A 17592-nucleotide genomic window follows, 5' to 3' on the forward strand; every position below is an offset into this window, starting at 1 on the left:
CTTCTTTTTTTTTTTTAAGGATACCTCAGCTTTTTAGCTTTTGACGTCAATTGTCGAGCTATTTACATCCTAGGAATCCTTGGGCTTTTGACTCTTTTTTTTTTGGGGGGGGGGGGGGGGCTCTGTCTCTTTTTTTTTTTTTTTTTTTTTTTTTTTTTTTGGGGGGGGGGGGGGGGGGGTTATTGGCCTCTTTATTTGGCTTTTTTTTTCAAATATATTTTTTTTTTAATTAGTAAAAGGTATAAATCAAATAGTTACAATTTAAATAAAGATAATTACAGTGTGATCAAACTTGGAATTGGAATAATTGCATTAAGGTTGTCATAGCATTTACCGAAACAATACTTTGAAAATATTTAAAATATTATCGGTCTTAACACTTGTGAAATGTAAAATGTTTTACATGTTTCGGATGTTCCTTCAGCGTTGAAGATAGTTTATAATTACTTCCTAGTCCAAACCTCCCGCAGGACGACGGAGGATGGAAGCGGGCAGGGTTTCAACACGGGACCATCGATAAATCCAAACGACAGTCCAGCGCGCAAACCGCTTGACCAAGAAGGTAGATAACTGTTGGAAATGGTGTCATCTATTTTTAATTGTTAACGTATTACTACATTTAGCACTTTTAGGTCAAATATAGTATTATCAAGAAACGTACTATTTCTTTTTACTAGTAATGTTTTAAAACATATAAAATATATTTATTCATTTAAAGTTATACATGTTAAAGTAATATTGTCAAAATACTGAATTAAATATTGTAGATTTATCTTTCAGAAATAAATTTAATTTAAAGTGCGTATAATATATAAGTAACCTTGAATTTTGATTACATTGATTGTCGTTTGGCACTTTTGCGTAGAACATGAACTTGCCATACCAAAGGTACATACTTCGATTCGATTCTATAAACTGGATATTTTCTTTCATTAAGTCTTTTGCAATTCCGTGTAATTAATAAATAACTAAAAATACAATATTCTTACTTAATTTTTTTAAAATTATTTTTATCATCATCTGTCTCTTAAATGGTGTCTCTAGGATGCTGTTATGGTTAGCGTAACAACATTAGCAGAATTCAAGACAAAGGCTAGTGCTATTAGAGCATGGAACGGGTTGCCTGAGCCAGCCAGGAAAACCAGTGGCAGAATTTAAGTCATTGGTTAACATGCATTACCAAATACATGACGCGTAGAACGTAATCATCTTCTTTTTTGAAGTAACGTCTGTATTATATAAGATAAGATAAGGCAGCTTCATTGTTTGATGTCGATCATCTAGCTTTTCTTTGTAATTTTATTGCATTTGTACCTTTATAAGAGATTCACAATTCCCTGTGTTATACTTTATTCTTTAGTGCTTATCGTATAGTTCCAAAATCATCTAATAAATTATTTATACAGCAAAATACTTTCAATACATTATTAAACTTTACACGATGTTTTTGAGGACAGATATGATTGGATGCCCATCACATGGCATACAATTTGTGGGCCGCATTGTATAGAAATTTCCGTGCCGATTTCGACACCCAGTCCGCTCCTGCCAGAGAGCATACCACATGACCAGGCAGTCATCCAGCTGGAGCACGACTATTCCTCTTGATGACCTCTTGGAAAGGCTACTCGGCCAGATCTAGATCTTTTACCCCGGCCAGATCTAGATCCTTTATCCCGCCAGATCTATATCCTTTTTCCCGGCCAGATCTAAATCTTTTTTCTCGGCCAGATCTAAATCTTTTATCCCGGCCAGATCTAGATCTAGGTCAACAATAAACGTTTTGTCTTAAGCTCTTATCCTCATCGGTAATGACAACCTTTATCACACTCTGTTCACAGGACACTTATCTTATCTCATATATTACAGACATTACTTTAAAAATATATATAATAATAATTAAACGTCCTACGCATTCCATGTGTCATTCGAGTCAATGACGTAAACTCTGCCAAGTCGTTGGTTTTTCTGGCTGATTCAAATAACCTAATACATTCTCTAATTGTACTAGGGAAGAAGGCACACTTGTACGAATTTGTTCTAGCATAATGAATAAGAAATGTGCTTCTATCTTTGTGTCCTTCTGGGTATTTCATTAGGTTTTGAGTTTCTATTTGTAAATTATGGTTTAGTGTTTTATGTATTATAGCTGCTTTACTTTTTTTTTCTGTCCTGAAGTGTCTCTAAGTTTTAATTACTTAATCCTTCAGTAATTGGTTGCCATAAGTACCAGGTAATAGTTTTAAAAAATTTTTTTTTATTGAAATTAAATTAAATTTCAAGCAACCAGAAGCCATAAATTTTTCAAAACTATATTTATTTCTGCCCACAAAAAAGACCGCCCCCATCCAAATGATTAGTTCGGGCCTGTGTATTTGTGGAGGCCCGGCAATATGGTAAATAATCCGTATCTACATTAAAAACTGTCTTTTATTATTGTGAAAATCATTTATACAAGGCCATGCAAGGAGCCTAAATAATAAAGTCTTGAAATTAAATTTAGGTCTAGATCTAGATAGTCTTTTGATTACGGATATTAATAATATTGAAATTGATTATATACACGTATGTCTACATGTAAAGGGATAACAATTAAGGATAAGACGTACGCCCACGAGACTAAAATAGATTTATTTATCAATTAACAATATTTTTAGACATTTCTTGGTTCGAATCCGGCTTTGTGACTATCCCGAAATATTAGCATGAAAGCTAAGGATGGAATCTTATCTACCTTCTATAACTGATTCGCACCTGAGCGTGAACACGGCGTCATCTTACGTCACGCGAGGTACCGGAAGTAAACGAACAAGTTCAGAGGTTGCACAAATAGGTTTGCAGGGGGGAATAAAAGAAAACACGGTTGACAGCAACTAGTTCATCAACGAGGATCTCCCCCAGGAAGACGTGGCAATGTTATAAATATCCTAAACTATAAAAGTTGCACCATTTTTTCTTACGACCGTGTCCTATTATAGATCTAGACTAGTTAGTGAATCAGAATCCCTACAAAAATAATACTGTGAGCTTATTTATTTGTATTCAATTGAAACGTTGCCGAATATTCATTGTAAGCTTTATAGTATAAAATAGACAATAATTCGAAATAAAAATTGTGTGTAACTTGTAACAATAACATTGATTATTTCATTTGTAGTGTTGCTACTGACGCTGAAATTTAGTGAGAATTTCAATTAAACCGAGACGTTACTGAAAATGTGTGGTAAGTACTAAAGTAGGACTGTACTCTGTAGTAGACTAGACTTATCACTGGAAACTCTAGATCTAAATCTTTACGGTCTATTATAGTATAGATAGATCTAGATCAAACTAGACATCTAGATTTCTAGATCTAATCTATCTACAATTATCTCTAGTCTAGACTCTAGAAGATAAATAAATAATCATTAATAATGATAATCATCTATAAAATCTATTCTAGTAATTTGTTAAATTATTAATAAATTTATTATTATTATTATCATCATCTGCATCATTTATTATAATTTATAATTAAAGACTCTGAGTCTAACTCTAGATCTAGACTCTGTCTCTATAGTCTATAGATATAGATCTAGTGATCTAGTGTTAGATTCTAGATTCTACATGAAGAATTACAAGATCATCTTTGAAGATCTAGACTAGATTACTAGATTAGATCTAGATATTCTAAATCTAGACATCTAATAAATAATATCATTATGATTATGAATGATCATGGATATCATCTAATGCACAAATTGTAAGACAAATTTCCTTACGGATAATAAAGATTATTATTATTATTATTATTATCTAGTTATGCTAGTATGTGACTATTTACACCACCATCTAATTCTAAAACATCTATATAGATCTAGTCAATATAGAGATCAAAATGATCATGTGGTCATCTAATATATATATTATAATTAGGCCCTATTATAGATATAAATATAAAGAATAGACCTCTGGCTCTAGTAACAGACTTTAGTACTATATAGGCTAAGGCTCTTTCTCTGAATTCTTCATAGTGTAGAGTCTATAACCATATAATACTATTAATACTAGTAGGTCTATATACCTAGATCTTACTATCTAATTGTACAAGTAAATCATGAAATAAAGAAAAATTACTTACTTATAAACAGTTTTAGTTTTAGATCTCTAGATCATTTTTTTAAATTATCAAATATGAAAAATCTTGTTAAATTATTTATAGATTCTTCATTAATTAATCAGAAATATAATAACTTAAATTGTTACAGTACATGACATTATACCTACCACTATACTGTACTATAACTATAGTCATTTAGCACTAAGGATGTATGGATCTAGATTTAGAATAATCTAGTTTTAAAGATATCTAGAGCTAGAAACTAGATATATATAGATTAGATATAGAGCTAGTACTAGATAACTAGCAGATCCAGATCCTAAGTAGGTCTATTAGTGTGATAGTATCTTGCCAAACATTTTAATTACCTTAAAATAAGTTTTTTTTTAATTTATAGGATATAGACTAGCATCCCTATAATAATTAAATTGCCCAAAATAATAATTTGTCAAGAATTGAATAAAAATAATGTAAATCTAAATTAACAATGATTTAGGCTATTTCAATAATGGCATGGTAATAATGGTAATATTGCTAGACTAGTTTTGAGGTAGATCTAGATATTCTGTAAAGTGAATTCAACAAATAGTCAAATAAATTGTAGGTGAAGGCTGAGTTTGGAAATCAGAAATTTCAGTAAGTTTGTGGCTCTGTCCATGTATAATGGATTGTTCCTGAACACTACTAGTTTTGGTCAATATTTTGCTAGCTCTACATACGTATTTAGAAGATTTGTTCTACTGCTACTTCTGCTTGATACCTAAAGTTTTACTTTATGATTCATTTAATGGCTGTCAAGCCTACTGAAACTACCATTAACTTTTATCAGCAATAACAAGTTACTAAATTGCTTCACATACAAGATGGGGGCTGCAATTCAATTGAAATTATATAATAATAGTTAGATTGGTTCCTGTTTTCAGTTTCAACAAATAGTCAAATAAATTGTCATTGCTGATAACATTTTTTTTCTTCTAAGAAATAAGATTTTGTAATTATTAAAAATCAAAATACTTTTAGCTATTAACTTAGGATTTCACCATCTATAGAACATGAATCTGTTTACCATGCATTACTTTGGTCTTAACAATAGGCTAGCTGGTCATATTGGATCATTATTAAATATAGTACAGAATTTTAGTTCTAAAGGATTCAATCAGAATAGGCTGCTGGTCTAATTGATTCATAGTTGATAGCAAATGCTCTGTCATGATCTCCACTTATTGCTGTGTATTTAGGTCTTTTAATCAGCAAGATTACATTCCCTTGGACTTCTTTATTTTCAATTGTAAAATATTTTCATTCATAGGCTACCTAAGAATACTAAATAACTATCCTCTAATGCAGCATGTAGTTGAGCAAATGTCAATATTAAGCTGAGAGATTCTGAGCTTTAATTTAAAGCAGGTCTTTCCCTTATTAAATCAATTTATCGTATGAACATTTTAGCTATTAATTTTGTAAAAGAGTGTGTGTTTTTATTACCACACAATCATTTGTCACTTTGATTCATTTCTGCTTATTATCATTCTGTGATTCTTTTCTTTTTCTTCTTTTAAGATTTCAAAAGTATAATCATTAAAGGGTGGGGGTGGGGGCTTTTGTAAGGCAACACCTTATTTACATATTTCTGTGACCTATTTCTCTGACCAAACAGTGTCACTTGAACATTTGGTTTCTGTTAGAAACTAGAAATTTATTTGGACACACTCACACAATTATTCAAATGTTTATTTTTTAAGTGTTAGAAGAAATGTACCAATTTTTTTAGCTGCGTGATCGTGTGTGTGTGTGTGTGTGTGTGCATTATCTGTTAATCCCCAAATTAATACTTACACGTTTGTATGTGGGTAAGATATCAGAAGTGTTTTTCTGGGTTTATTGTATCATGAAATAGAATGGCTACTTCCTGATTAAGATATGATCCCTCCCCTTCTCCCATTGCAAAGATTAGAAACGGTCATGAATTTTGTCAACCATGACGTGATGAATGAGGAAGTTCTAGAATGGTCGGAGCCTCGCTGTGGCATTGCTGGAGAATAAAAAAAAAATAAATAAACAAGTGTCCTTATCCGTATTCTCTGCCTAGTTTATAGGAAAGGAAATTAATTGTGACAATATATGTGTATGGGATTATAGATGTCTATCCAGTTCTCTGACCTAACAATGACAACGGGTTTAGTTTCTTGAAACATATATGGGCTCAAAATAAGTTGGCAGGTTTCGCTGTCGAAATGTAAAAAACCTGACCTCTGTAGAATATGCATGACGATAGTTCTGTGCATGTAGCCTGTGGGGTGTATGTGTGTAGATATAATGTATGTAGACTATATGTTAGATGTTACAATGTGCACTGTAGAGAATAGTGTTGACTTGAGTTTTGTCACAGACAGCTTTGTTAGGGAGTTAGAAAATTGAAAGTACTGCCACTAGTAGTTAACGGCTGGCGTGTTTATTGAGATATATACAACCGTGTCAAGCCACTGGTAATAGTGCAGTTGTATGCGGAAGGCGGAATAAAAAAAAAAACAAGAACGCGGCATTCATTTTCTGCTAAAATGTACCACAGCTAGAGAGTGATATTGTTTTGCCATGCGTGACCCTTATCGTAGATAGGTCTCACCCTTAACTTCCTGGAATGGCACCACGTATTTTATGACAGGTACTTTGAGTTGACGTAAATCTTGTCTAGTGGGTAGGTTATACTTGTCTATCATAGTCTATCATTTTGATTGCCGGCAAAGCTAAACACAAAGTGTGTGGGGAGGGGAGGGGGTGTTGGGCAACGTCAATGTATGCGGGCATGAGATTCCAGCTACTGAAGGTGATTTGGATTGTTCATGACAGTCGCTTGAGTTTTTGTGTGTGTGACCGTTTAATTGTGATTGCTGTTATCTACAAATACACACAAATTATTTCCATTTAGCTTAGACGTCCGTGCCCCCCTGTGTTTAAGTGTCCAGATCTTGATGGCGTGGTTTCAAAATTAAACGAACCATCTCACTCTTTGTATAAAGCTTATATCAACTCACTCTGTCTGTCTGGTACAATCTTTGTACACGTTATTTCTCCCACTTCCCATTCTTGGTTCAAATTGAAACTTTACACAATTAATTGTTGTACCCAACAAAACACGAATCAGTCAAACAAAATTAGCTAATTAACTAGTGTTAATTATAGGTATATTTTTTTCTGTTATAACAGTGATATATAGGCCCACTGTATTTATATAATTTTTTTTTTGGATACACTATTCTGCGCCCTTACGTATTGATTCCCGTGATCTCATTACTGGTTGTTCTCGTACAGCGTCCTTAGGTTTTGATCTCATTACTGGTTGTTCTCGTACAGCGTCCTTAGGTTTTGATATCATTACTTGTTGTTCTCGTACAGCGTCCTTAGGTTTTGATCTCATTACTGGCTGTTCTCGTACAGCGTCCTTAGGTTTTGATCTCATTACTGGTTGTTCTCGTACAGCGTCCTTAGGTTTTGATCTCATTACTGGCTGTTCTCGTACAGCGTCCTTAGGTTTTGATCTCATTACTGGTTGTTCTCGTACAGCGTCCTTAGGTTTTGATCTTATTACTGGTTGTTCTCGTACAGCGTCCTTAGGTTTTGATCTCATTACTGGTTGTTCTCGTACAGCGTCCTTAGGTTTTGATCTCATTACTGGTTGTTCTCGTACAGCGTCCATAGGTTTTGATCTTATTACTGGCTGTTCTCGTACAGCGTCCTTAGGTTTTGATCTCATTACTGGTTGTTCTCGTACAGCGTCCTTAGGTTTTGATCTTATTACTGGCTGTTCTCGTACAGCGTCCTTAGGTTTTGATCTCATTACTGGTTGTTCTCGTACAGCGTCCTTAGGTTTTGATCTCATTACTGGCTGTTCTCGTACAGCGTCCTTAGGTTTTGATCTCATTACTGGTTGTTCTCGTACAGCGTCCTTAGGTTTTGATCTTATTACTGGCTGTTCTCGTACAGCGTCCTTAGGTTTTGATCTTATTACTGGCTGTTCTCGTACAGCGTCCTTAGGTTTTGATCTCATTACTGGTTGTTCTCGTACAGCGTCCTTAGGTTTTGATCTCATTACTGGTTGTTCTCGTACAGCGTCTTTAGGTTTTGATCTCATTACTGGTTGTTCTCGTACAGCGTCCTTAGGTTTTGATCTTATTACTGGCTGTTCTCGTACAGCGTCCTTAGGTTTTGATCTCATTACTGGTTGTTCTCGTACAGCGTCTTTAGGTTTTGATCTCATTACTGGTTGTTCTCGTACAGCGTCCTTAGGTTTTGATCTTATTACTGGCTGTTCTCGTACAGCGTCCTTAGGTTTTGATCTCATTACTGGTTGTTCTCGTACAGCGTCTTTAGGTTTTGATCTTATTACTGGTTGTTCTCGTACAGCGTCTTTAGGTGTATTTCTTTTCTTTTCTTTCCAACAAACTACTTGTGATATTTTGGTTGACTGTGATTGTCCAACAAACTACTTGTGATATTTTGGTTGACTGTGATTGTCCAACAAACTACTTGTGATATTTTGGTTGACTGTGATTGTCCAACAAACTTCTTGTGATATTTTGGTTGACTGTGATTGTCCAACAAACTACTTGTGATATTTTGGTTGACTGTGATTGTCCAACAAACTACTTGTGATATTTTGGTTGACTGTGATTGTCTAACAAACTACTTGTGATATTTTGGTTGACTGTGATTGTCCAATAAACAAACAAGAAAACTATCGTATATCGATATGTGGCAATCCTTTATTAGGACGTCACAGTCAGCGCAGACTGAATGTCCCTAACACTCCCGGGGTCAAACTGACACATTTCTTTTTGCATTGACTCGAAATATTCGCATCATGCATCTAAAGCGACATCGTCAGGAGGAAAGAGTAGGGAAAAAAAAGGGGGGGGGGGAGGACGGTCGAGATAAAGCAGTCATTGAACTTTGTTCATTTTAAAGAAATTTGGTGAACTAGAGTATTGTTTGAAGTCTCGAGATTACTTCTTCATCGCTGTTGTCTAATCTTGTAAAGTAAAGACATTATTAAAACATACGAAATTAAAAAAAAAAAGTTTAATAAAATTAAAGCTTATATAAGGGTAATAACTGCAAATTTACAGCAATGTATCTCACTACTGTAAAATTGTTTTCCCTTTTTTGTATCAAACAAATTCAATTAATTACGGTACCACTAATTAATTAATTCTTTTTTATTATTATTATTATTGATTCATGTTTTGTTAGGGACAATGAGTAATTATATAAAGTTTCAACTTGATCCGATTATGGGAAGTGGGAGAAATAACGTGTTACGGTACAACATTTGTACCAGACAGACAGACAAACATACCGTGTGAGTTAATATAAGCTTAGTAAAAAAAAAAACAATAACCTAATTTTTAAGAAACCAGCAAATCCATTGGTTGTTTTCTTGGATCCATTTGAAGGCTAGAGATTGGAGGCATCCCAAAAAGTCATTGGCAACTTGAACTTGAAGCTGACACGAAATGAAATAAAAAGTTTTGATCTGCAGCAAGACGGAAAAGATGGGATAGAATTTCACGCCGACATTCGGGGCGATTGGCAGTTCTTAAAGCATTCATTCATTGATCACTTGATTTGTAAGACATCAGCTCACGAGTTCTAGTGTGGTTTATACTTTGGTGTTCCTTGGTTTGAATCCCATCTGGGTCATTGAACGTGCATGCACTACTTTTCTTATTCAGATTGAACACTGAGCCGTATTCATTTACATTATCAGATATGGCCATTATTGAACTTAACTCTTTTTTTTTTTTCAATAATTGAATTTTTATTCTTTATATCCCCTCCAGCTCAAACTGTACTTGTTCAAATTTCGTATTCTAATGCAGTAGCTGGCGGGGAATCGCCCAACCGTTGCTGTACTCAGGACCCCCCGAACACGTCACACTTTCCAATCCTATTTTTTCTTTCATCTCTGACATATATTTGTTTTACCCTCCCCTTTCCTTCTCTCTCTCTCTCTTTTCACTGCCTTAATCTTCACGTTTTAATAATGTGCAGTTGAATACCCGGATTGCCTGGCGAACAAATACATCTTCACCACGAGCCGGCGTGGCTCTTTTGACTTCGTCAGTTTTCTTATGCCAACTACACATGTCACCTCTGACCCAGTCCGCCACCTAAAGTTATGTCTTAATAATCGTGTGGGGAGGGCCTGATGACAGCAGCCCGCTGCCATTAGTATTATTTGTGTGACAGGGGCGTAATCTTTTTTTTGGCAAAGTAGGTAGGGCTAGATATGAAACGCGTGTGCCTATAATTAGTCCAGGGTTTAAAAGACGGGCTGCCCCCAAAGTTAAAATATAGTGGAGGTCTCGCTCTAAGAAATGTAGGCAGCCGGTGTGGGTTTCAGTGTAAGTATAGGATTGGTACGCAAATAACAAATACTTTCCTAAGGTAAGCTTGAGGTTTATAACAAACGAATGTTCTCATTTGATTAGAGTAACACTTTTAGCAAAATGACTAAATTTAGAAAGACTTTGGGACAGAAGAATAAAAAGTAAAGCAACAATAATACATAAAACATTGAACCATAATTTACTAAATACAAAACCTAATCAAATACCCAGAAAGACACAAAGATAAAAGCACACTTTTTTGTTCCATATGCTAGGACATATTCGCGCAACTGCTGTCTCTTCCCTAGAGTCATTAATGTGTGGAACGGGGCAGATTCAGGAAAACCAACGACTTGGCAGAGTGTAAGTCTCTGCTGATCATTCATGGCTGGATTGACACATGGATACGCGTAAGACGTGTTCCTCTTCTCCTTGAAAGGAGCGTCTGTAATTGATAAGATAATATGATAAGCTTGCTCCCAGAGTACGGGGATGGAGACTGTATGTGCCTTTGAATGACAGTGGTTCTCCAACAGGATCTTGTGATTCTCGTGTCGGATATTACAAGAGGGCATAGTAACAGAAATAATGGTTGGCTGTACTCAAAGGTGGTTGTATAATTTCATTTCTTTGTATTTTGGTGCGAGAGGGCAAAGGTCCAGGGTCAAGTGCATGTCATCCCTCTCATAATTTTAATTGAAATTACCCAACAACTATATCTAATTTATGAATTAGGATGTAGAGTCTATATATAATATTGCAACAAAAACATGGAAAACATATGTTTGGATGTCTTGTTTTTTTTCCTGTAACTTATTTATGATGTTATCTTCTAACATTTAAAATGCAAATCAGCTTTAATTGTAAAACAATAAATAAAAACACATTATCTTAGAACAATCAATGTACACATTCGGTTCATTAGTAAAACACCAGCTGACGCTTACAACAACTTCATGTATTTTTGTGCTGGCTCACTTATCTATACAAATCATCTCTTTAACATGAAGCCTCTGTCTGTTTTTCCATTACCCCTTTGTTAATCTAGGGACCTGCCGATGTTAAAATACTAATACTCTCATGTGAGCACAGTAAGACATGCCAAATAGTTATTATTTATTAAATATTTATAATAACGTTTAGTTCCAAAATTATACCATCACTATTACTTTGTAAAATGTTCCTTATTATTTAAAGTGTTATCCACGAATAAGGATCACTGATCTATATACTTATAGAAAATCCACAGTTGATCCATATTATTTATTGGCTCGTAGAATATCCTCCAATAACTGACATCTCTCGTTTAATGTAGAAACTGCACCGATTCACAGCTTTCTTTGTATGTAGAAGATACGCTAATGATTCTCATTATTTATTTGAATGTGAAAGATCCACTTCGCTCGCTGATTAATTTTTTTTAATGAAGACGCGTAAATAGCTTAGTGGAGGGGTTGAATATTTTTTTGTTATTTCGGGAGGGGTTAGTACTGTCTCTAGAGTCAACTTTATTGTCCAAATTCTAACCCCCTTTTCTTCCCCCCCCCCGTCTCCTATACACATGCAAGTGTAGGAAATGTGTTTGTATTTTCCTAGAACAAGTTGTATTCGACTAATGACCAGTAGTTGCTGAAATGAACTAGATCTAATACATGTACACACATCTAGGCAGTGCGCCGTTTCACAAGCTCTGACCTTGACATTCCTTCCTATAAACAATGTGAAACGCATTAAGAAAGAAAAATATCATTTCATTAGCAAGGCGCACTATGTAGACAAAATAAAGGGAGAGGAATATATTCGTACATTCAATGGACAGATCAAAAGTCTAGATTTCTAATGTGAAATTATGCACTGCCTAGCAGACGACTAGCCAATGCAGCTGAAGGATAAATCTATTCCAATTACCGGTAAGCCTCAAAGTTTGAAGTTGTATGATGATTATTGTAAAAGGTGATACGGATCGCGTTGAAACGTGTTCATAATGTATTTTATTTATTAATTTGTATGTGTAGATTGTATTAAAAGAAAAAATTCATGTGAAAGGTTAGTTGTAAAAATTGTTGTTTTAATTGACCAACAAATTAAACAAGAAATCAGTTTATTTTTAGTCTTGGACATTCATTCAAATAAAAAAAAAAGAAATAGCTGGCTGCTCGACCAATAACTGAGTTGGCTCAAACCTTAACCATTTAACTTGTGAAATACGTTTGTCAGGTGGACGTTGATTTGTTTTCTCTTTATTTTATTCCAAGTTTTACTTCTGTCTTTTTTTCTGAGTTGGCATGATTTCCCTTTACTTTCAACTGGACCGGTGCATACAAGGGCAATGACCTTGGAGTGACATGTCACACCAAAGTGATTGTGTCCCCTTTCTCTGTATTTGTGACGGCCATCTCAGGTGCTTTCGGCACAGCTTTCACCTTTTTCATTTCCCGCCTGTGAAGCAACCTGGCAAATGTTGAGTCTGTTAGCCGACTCTATCCTTGCTGATCCGTGTCTAGAGAACTGTTTGCTTGTCTTCAAGGTCCGATGTGACCCAGGCAGGACACAAAGGCCAGTCCGCCCGCGTCACGTCTGCAAGTCTGCAAACATTGCGTCGCTCTTTTATCCCATGATCTCTTTGTAGACTGAAGTGTTTCTCAAATGAATGATCCCTGGACACGACACCGAGTCGGAATAAGTAATGTGTAGCATTGGTTCAAAAACTAACATAATTAAAAAGACGTTAACATTGAACTTCAATGCCGTTGGTTTTAAGAAAAGGACAAACTGGATCCAAAATGAAGGATTCCCCTTTTTTTAAAAATAAAACTCGTGGAATTCGGATCTATTTAATACAATACATGACAAACCATTTCTAAATTAATGTTTATTAACAATATATTTTGATACATAATGAATTACGGTTGTGACAACTTTCAAATGAGCCAAATCTTTGCAGACTGATTGAATCAGAAATCATTATAAGAAGTATTTGTCTTTTTATATTCGTGCAATTCTCAGGTACACTGTATCGTGTACTCTATGCATGTATATTTAAGTGAAATTATCAGTTATAATGCGCAGTGGCTGAGCGGTAAAGCGCTTGATTTCCGAATCAAAGGTCCCGGGTTTGAATCTCGGTGAAGACTGGGATTTTTAATTTTAGGATCTTTGGGCGCCTCCGAGTTGGGGAAAAGTAAAGGTGGTTGGTCGTTATGCTGGCCACATGACACTCTCGATCTTTACATCATTTGCCCCATAGACCGCAAGTTCTGAAAAAAAAGAAGGGGGGGGGCTTTATTTAATCGGTTATAATGTGCATAGTCTATCCTATCCTATCCCTGAAAACGGGTCTTACCAGGCAAATCGTTACGAACTCAAACTAAGCGAGTGGACGAGTACAGTGTTGTACAAGCCTTCAGTGCAAATGAAATGTATTTGAACAGGAGGCTGATATTACGTTTGTCCAAGTATAATTACATCATCTTTTTTTTTTTTTTATATGAGGCGGAGTTTCAGTTACGTTGAAGACCATATTTGTACTGCTGTGAAGTGCCTTGACATGACGCTCTTACGTCTGTAGACCTGCATCTGATTCAATATGGAAAGATTTGGAACAGATTTCCAGATGTGGGTCTTAGATCTATCATGTGACAGACGTCAACTCCGTCATTATTTTTCCCACGTTCTGACCGAATTGTTCATTTTTCATATTTGTACATTCTACCTTGTTATGATTAAAACTTCAATCACATTTTTGTTGGTAATCAGAAAACGTTTTACTTTTTGGTATAGAATTATAGGAGAATGCATGCTCTTTTTACATAACACAAAGCTGTACTTTCTAAAACCAAAAATTAATTAATTTAATGTGGTCAAATCAACGATGGTATCGTTACTTAGGAGAGAAAGAGTTCATTCTTATCAGTTGATAAGTAGTCCACCCCCCCCCTCCCATTTAAACTATACAGTTAGTTTTAAATTTTGGCCTATAGCTTCTTATTAATGATTGATTGGTATTACTTTTGATCGATGTTCCAGCCAAATCATGTATTTATATTCTATTTATTTGTAGCCATATATTTTTTTAAAAAGTTATTTAATTTGCAAGCTATTTGGCACTAGGTTTTTACAGTACAAGATTATGCACTGTATAAGTTAGAATGATCTACTGTGTAGTCTAAGATCTTCACCCGCATAGTATGACGAGCAGAATCTATTCAAGAGAACCATGAGATCTGTATGAAGTCGTTTGTTTGTGTTTAGAGCCTACTCCTGTGACTCACAGTGACTGTAGACAATTATTCTGAGTCATTGATCTTGTAATTGTCTTGATGTTTCTACACTGACACTAGATCTAGATCTGTCTCGAAGGCGTAATAGCTGAGTTGTGTGTTGTTTGTTGTTGTCTTGAATTGTATATTGTATGGGAAGCAACTCGGCTTGCTCAGAAGTTTTGTTTCCATTCGAGTGTGAATTAAATAACAATACAAACATTGTAGATCTGGACGTAAGATTGATATCCAACAAGAGCGTAGTGTACGTACATTGTTCCTGGGATTCAGTCAGGATTCAGGAATGTAGGGAAAGTGTGAACTCGGGAAGCAGAAAGTTCTATTTTGGGATATACCAAAATAATAAGTTGAAAATAGCGAATGAGTTTACTTTTACACATTAAATTTTTAAATATATCTATTGGATATTCCATCATGATTTGTGTCTTTAAAAAATGGAAAGCTGTTGATTGGAAAATGAAAAAAAAAAAATCTATTTCATGATGGATCAAGTACTGGCATGTTTTTTTTGTGTCTTAGTTCAAACTTTAAAGCGGGGACAAAAAATTGCTATGAACTGCGCAGCGACGTCCAGCCCTGGTTAGTCCATGGGTCTGGGAGAGTCAATGTCTTATGAGTCGAATGGTAAAGATCACAGAGGCTTGAAGGAAGTTGCGCTCGAAGACATGTGTACGTGCACTTTATTCCACGAGTTTGGATTTAAATGGGTTTTTATTGTTTTTGGTCTTGTGTTTTTTTATAACTTCGTGAAGCATTCGTGTTATGACTTGTGAGTGTGTGTAGGTTCTGACCAGCTTAACGTCTGTGTGTAAACACAGTCTAGTTCAAAGACTTCGTCTCATACCGCCGTTACTATAACTTTTCTATGCCTCTGGTTGTGTTGCACCTTGGCGTTGTTGGGTTTATGTATGAACTCTAGATCTGTTTGGCTTCGCATCATTTGTTCCCGTCTCTCCGTTTCGTTGGCTTCTTTCGTCATGTACACACGGTTAAAATATTTAGTATAGGAGTGCACCGTGGTTCTCATAATTTTTTCACTTACTTATCACAAGTTTTAGCGATTTTTTTAAAGTCTTTGATCTTTAAAGGGGAGAGAAGCCGTTAGTCGTATCAGATATGTATCTACTATATTTGGAGGAATATTAGAATGAAACTACTTAACTAATATTCACATTAGGAAATCATGAGTAAGGGAGCCTATCTCCTTGGAGTTGAGATTCTTTACCTTCATTTTGTTTCTTAGTGAGCTCGTCCTAGTCTATTCCGTGCACACTTATGGTTTGGATAGTTTTTCATCTTTATGTCTAATCACATTGTAGGCCGCTGGACATTGGTCTATATTGGACAGCCAAAGAATAGCAAACGCTGGAAACGAAGCGAAGGGGAGAAACAAGAAGTTGCTTTAACCCTTGGCAAAGGCATTGACTCCGTTAGATGTGGCAAAATATGTAAGCCAAAGCTGGGTCTGCGTCCCACGTATAGAATGCTGCACCCTTTCTTAATATTCGGACTCGAAGACAAGCCTTTAGAGTGGCATCCCTTTTTATACCCAGTTTGTCGGGACATAGCCCGGGAGTGAATGAAGGACAAATTGTAGTAGTATTATGGTATATAATTGTTATGAGAGTTGATAATATGAAGGAGGAACAGTGTTGATAACACTGACCTTTGAACCTAATGGCTTGTATTATATTAACAACAATCGTGACACACGTTCAGACCTGACCTTGACACTGCCTTCCTCGTCATTCTTCATTTATCTTTAAGTGGTGTTTTTTTTTTTTTTTTAATTTTATTTGGTCATTAATACATGTGTTGTTTTTATCCAGTGTAGAACCTACCGTCACCTGTGCGTCGAGACAAGAGTCCTGTTAGGGCTTTCAATTCAGATTTCTTTGAAAATAACGTTTGCTCTTTTCTTGGTAAAATAAAACAAAAAACGACAACTTATCAAGGATGCAGTTTATTGTTTCCTTATGAAAGAATATGTTGTTGTTTTTTTTAAATGGTTACTCATGTTGCTTGCAGTCTAGACTTACCTAAAATAAAAACACTCCCACCGTTTTCCCTATATGCTAAATTTTCAAGTGAATAAATTAACTTATTAATAATTTGTCACAGTTTCATAATGATCTGTGACGAACAGGCCGAGGATTATATGATCAAACTTGATAACTCAATGAAGTGAAGAAACATCTCTGTATTTTCTTCCAAACTTCTTTAATAATACTTCTTCAACTTTCACATCAAATTAACTTCTCAATTCAATAACAACTTGACTTGATACTTCATAAATAAAACTTAAAGATACATGAAACTTCACTTAGTAATAAGTAAGCTTCAACTTCAACTAATAAAACTTTAATTAATGGACCCGCTAATATTACTCTACCAAACTATTACTAAGTGAGGACTAAGCGAGGACCCTGTCTAACTGACTTTCACCTAATTTATACTTTTTTTAATCGGGTGTTCTAGAATCATGGAAACTTCTCAGATAATTATTTTAGTAACTTTGACCTTCTAGAAGCTGACGTGTGCTATTTTTTTCCTTAACCCCTTTCTTTGATTGGATACCTAAAATTAACTTGTCTACGCTGGATAGCACTGGCTTGACCTCGAGCTTCTAGAAACTGGTCGAAATATTCACAGACTCGACTCGTGACAGATCCTGCTACCAAAGGTTGAAAAATTCAGACACCTAAAGATATAGATCTTTTTTTTTTTTTTTTTGACAAAAAGGTTCGCCATTTTCTGGGAACCTTCGCCAACCTAGGCGATGCAGATCATCCGAAAAATGTGTCAGCCGTCACAGTTGAAAACGTTA

At 35.2% G+C, this 17592-nt stretch overlaps 1 protein-coding gene across 7 annotated transcripts in view; it reads left to right on the forward strand.

Annotated features, from left to right (window-relative positions):
• The first annotated feature begins 2864 nt into the window (after window positions 1–2864).
• Window positions 2865–17592, forward strand: part of LOC106067969 (glutamine--fructose-6-phosphate aminotransferase [isomerizing] 2-like) — a 55651-nt gene continuing 40923 nt past the window's right edge. The window contains exons 1-2 of one of the 7 annotated variants that reach the window (XM_056019019.1): window positions 2865–3022; window positions 3158–3223. In XM_056019019.1, coding sequence (XP_055874994.1) covers window positions 3217–3223 — 7 coding nt within the window. In that variant the 5' untranslated portion in view covers window positions 2865–3022; window positions 3158–3216. Of the gene's footprint in view, window positions 3224–12269; window positions 12396–17592 lie in introns of those variants that run through there. The other 6 variants (XM_056019018.1, XM_056019017.1, XM_056019020.1 and 3 more) reach the window with 6 other exon arrangements.

This window comes from Biomphalaria glabrata, chromosome 2 (genome assembly GCF_947242115.1).
Source record: "Biomphalaria glabrata chromosome 2, xgBioGlab47.1, whole genome shotgun sequence".
Classification (NCBI taxonomy): Eukaryota; Metazoa; Mollusca; class Gastropoda; family Planorbidae; genus Biomphalaria; species Biomphalaria glabrata.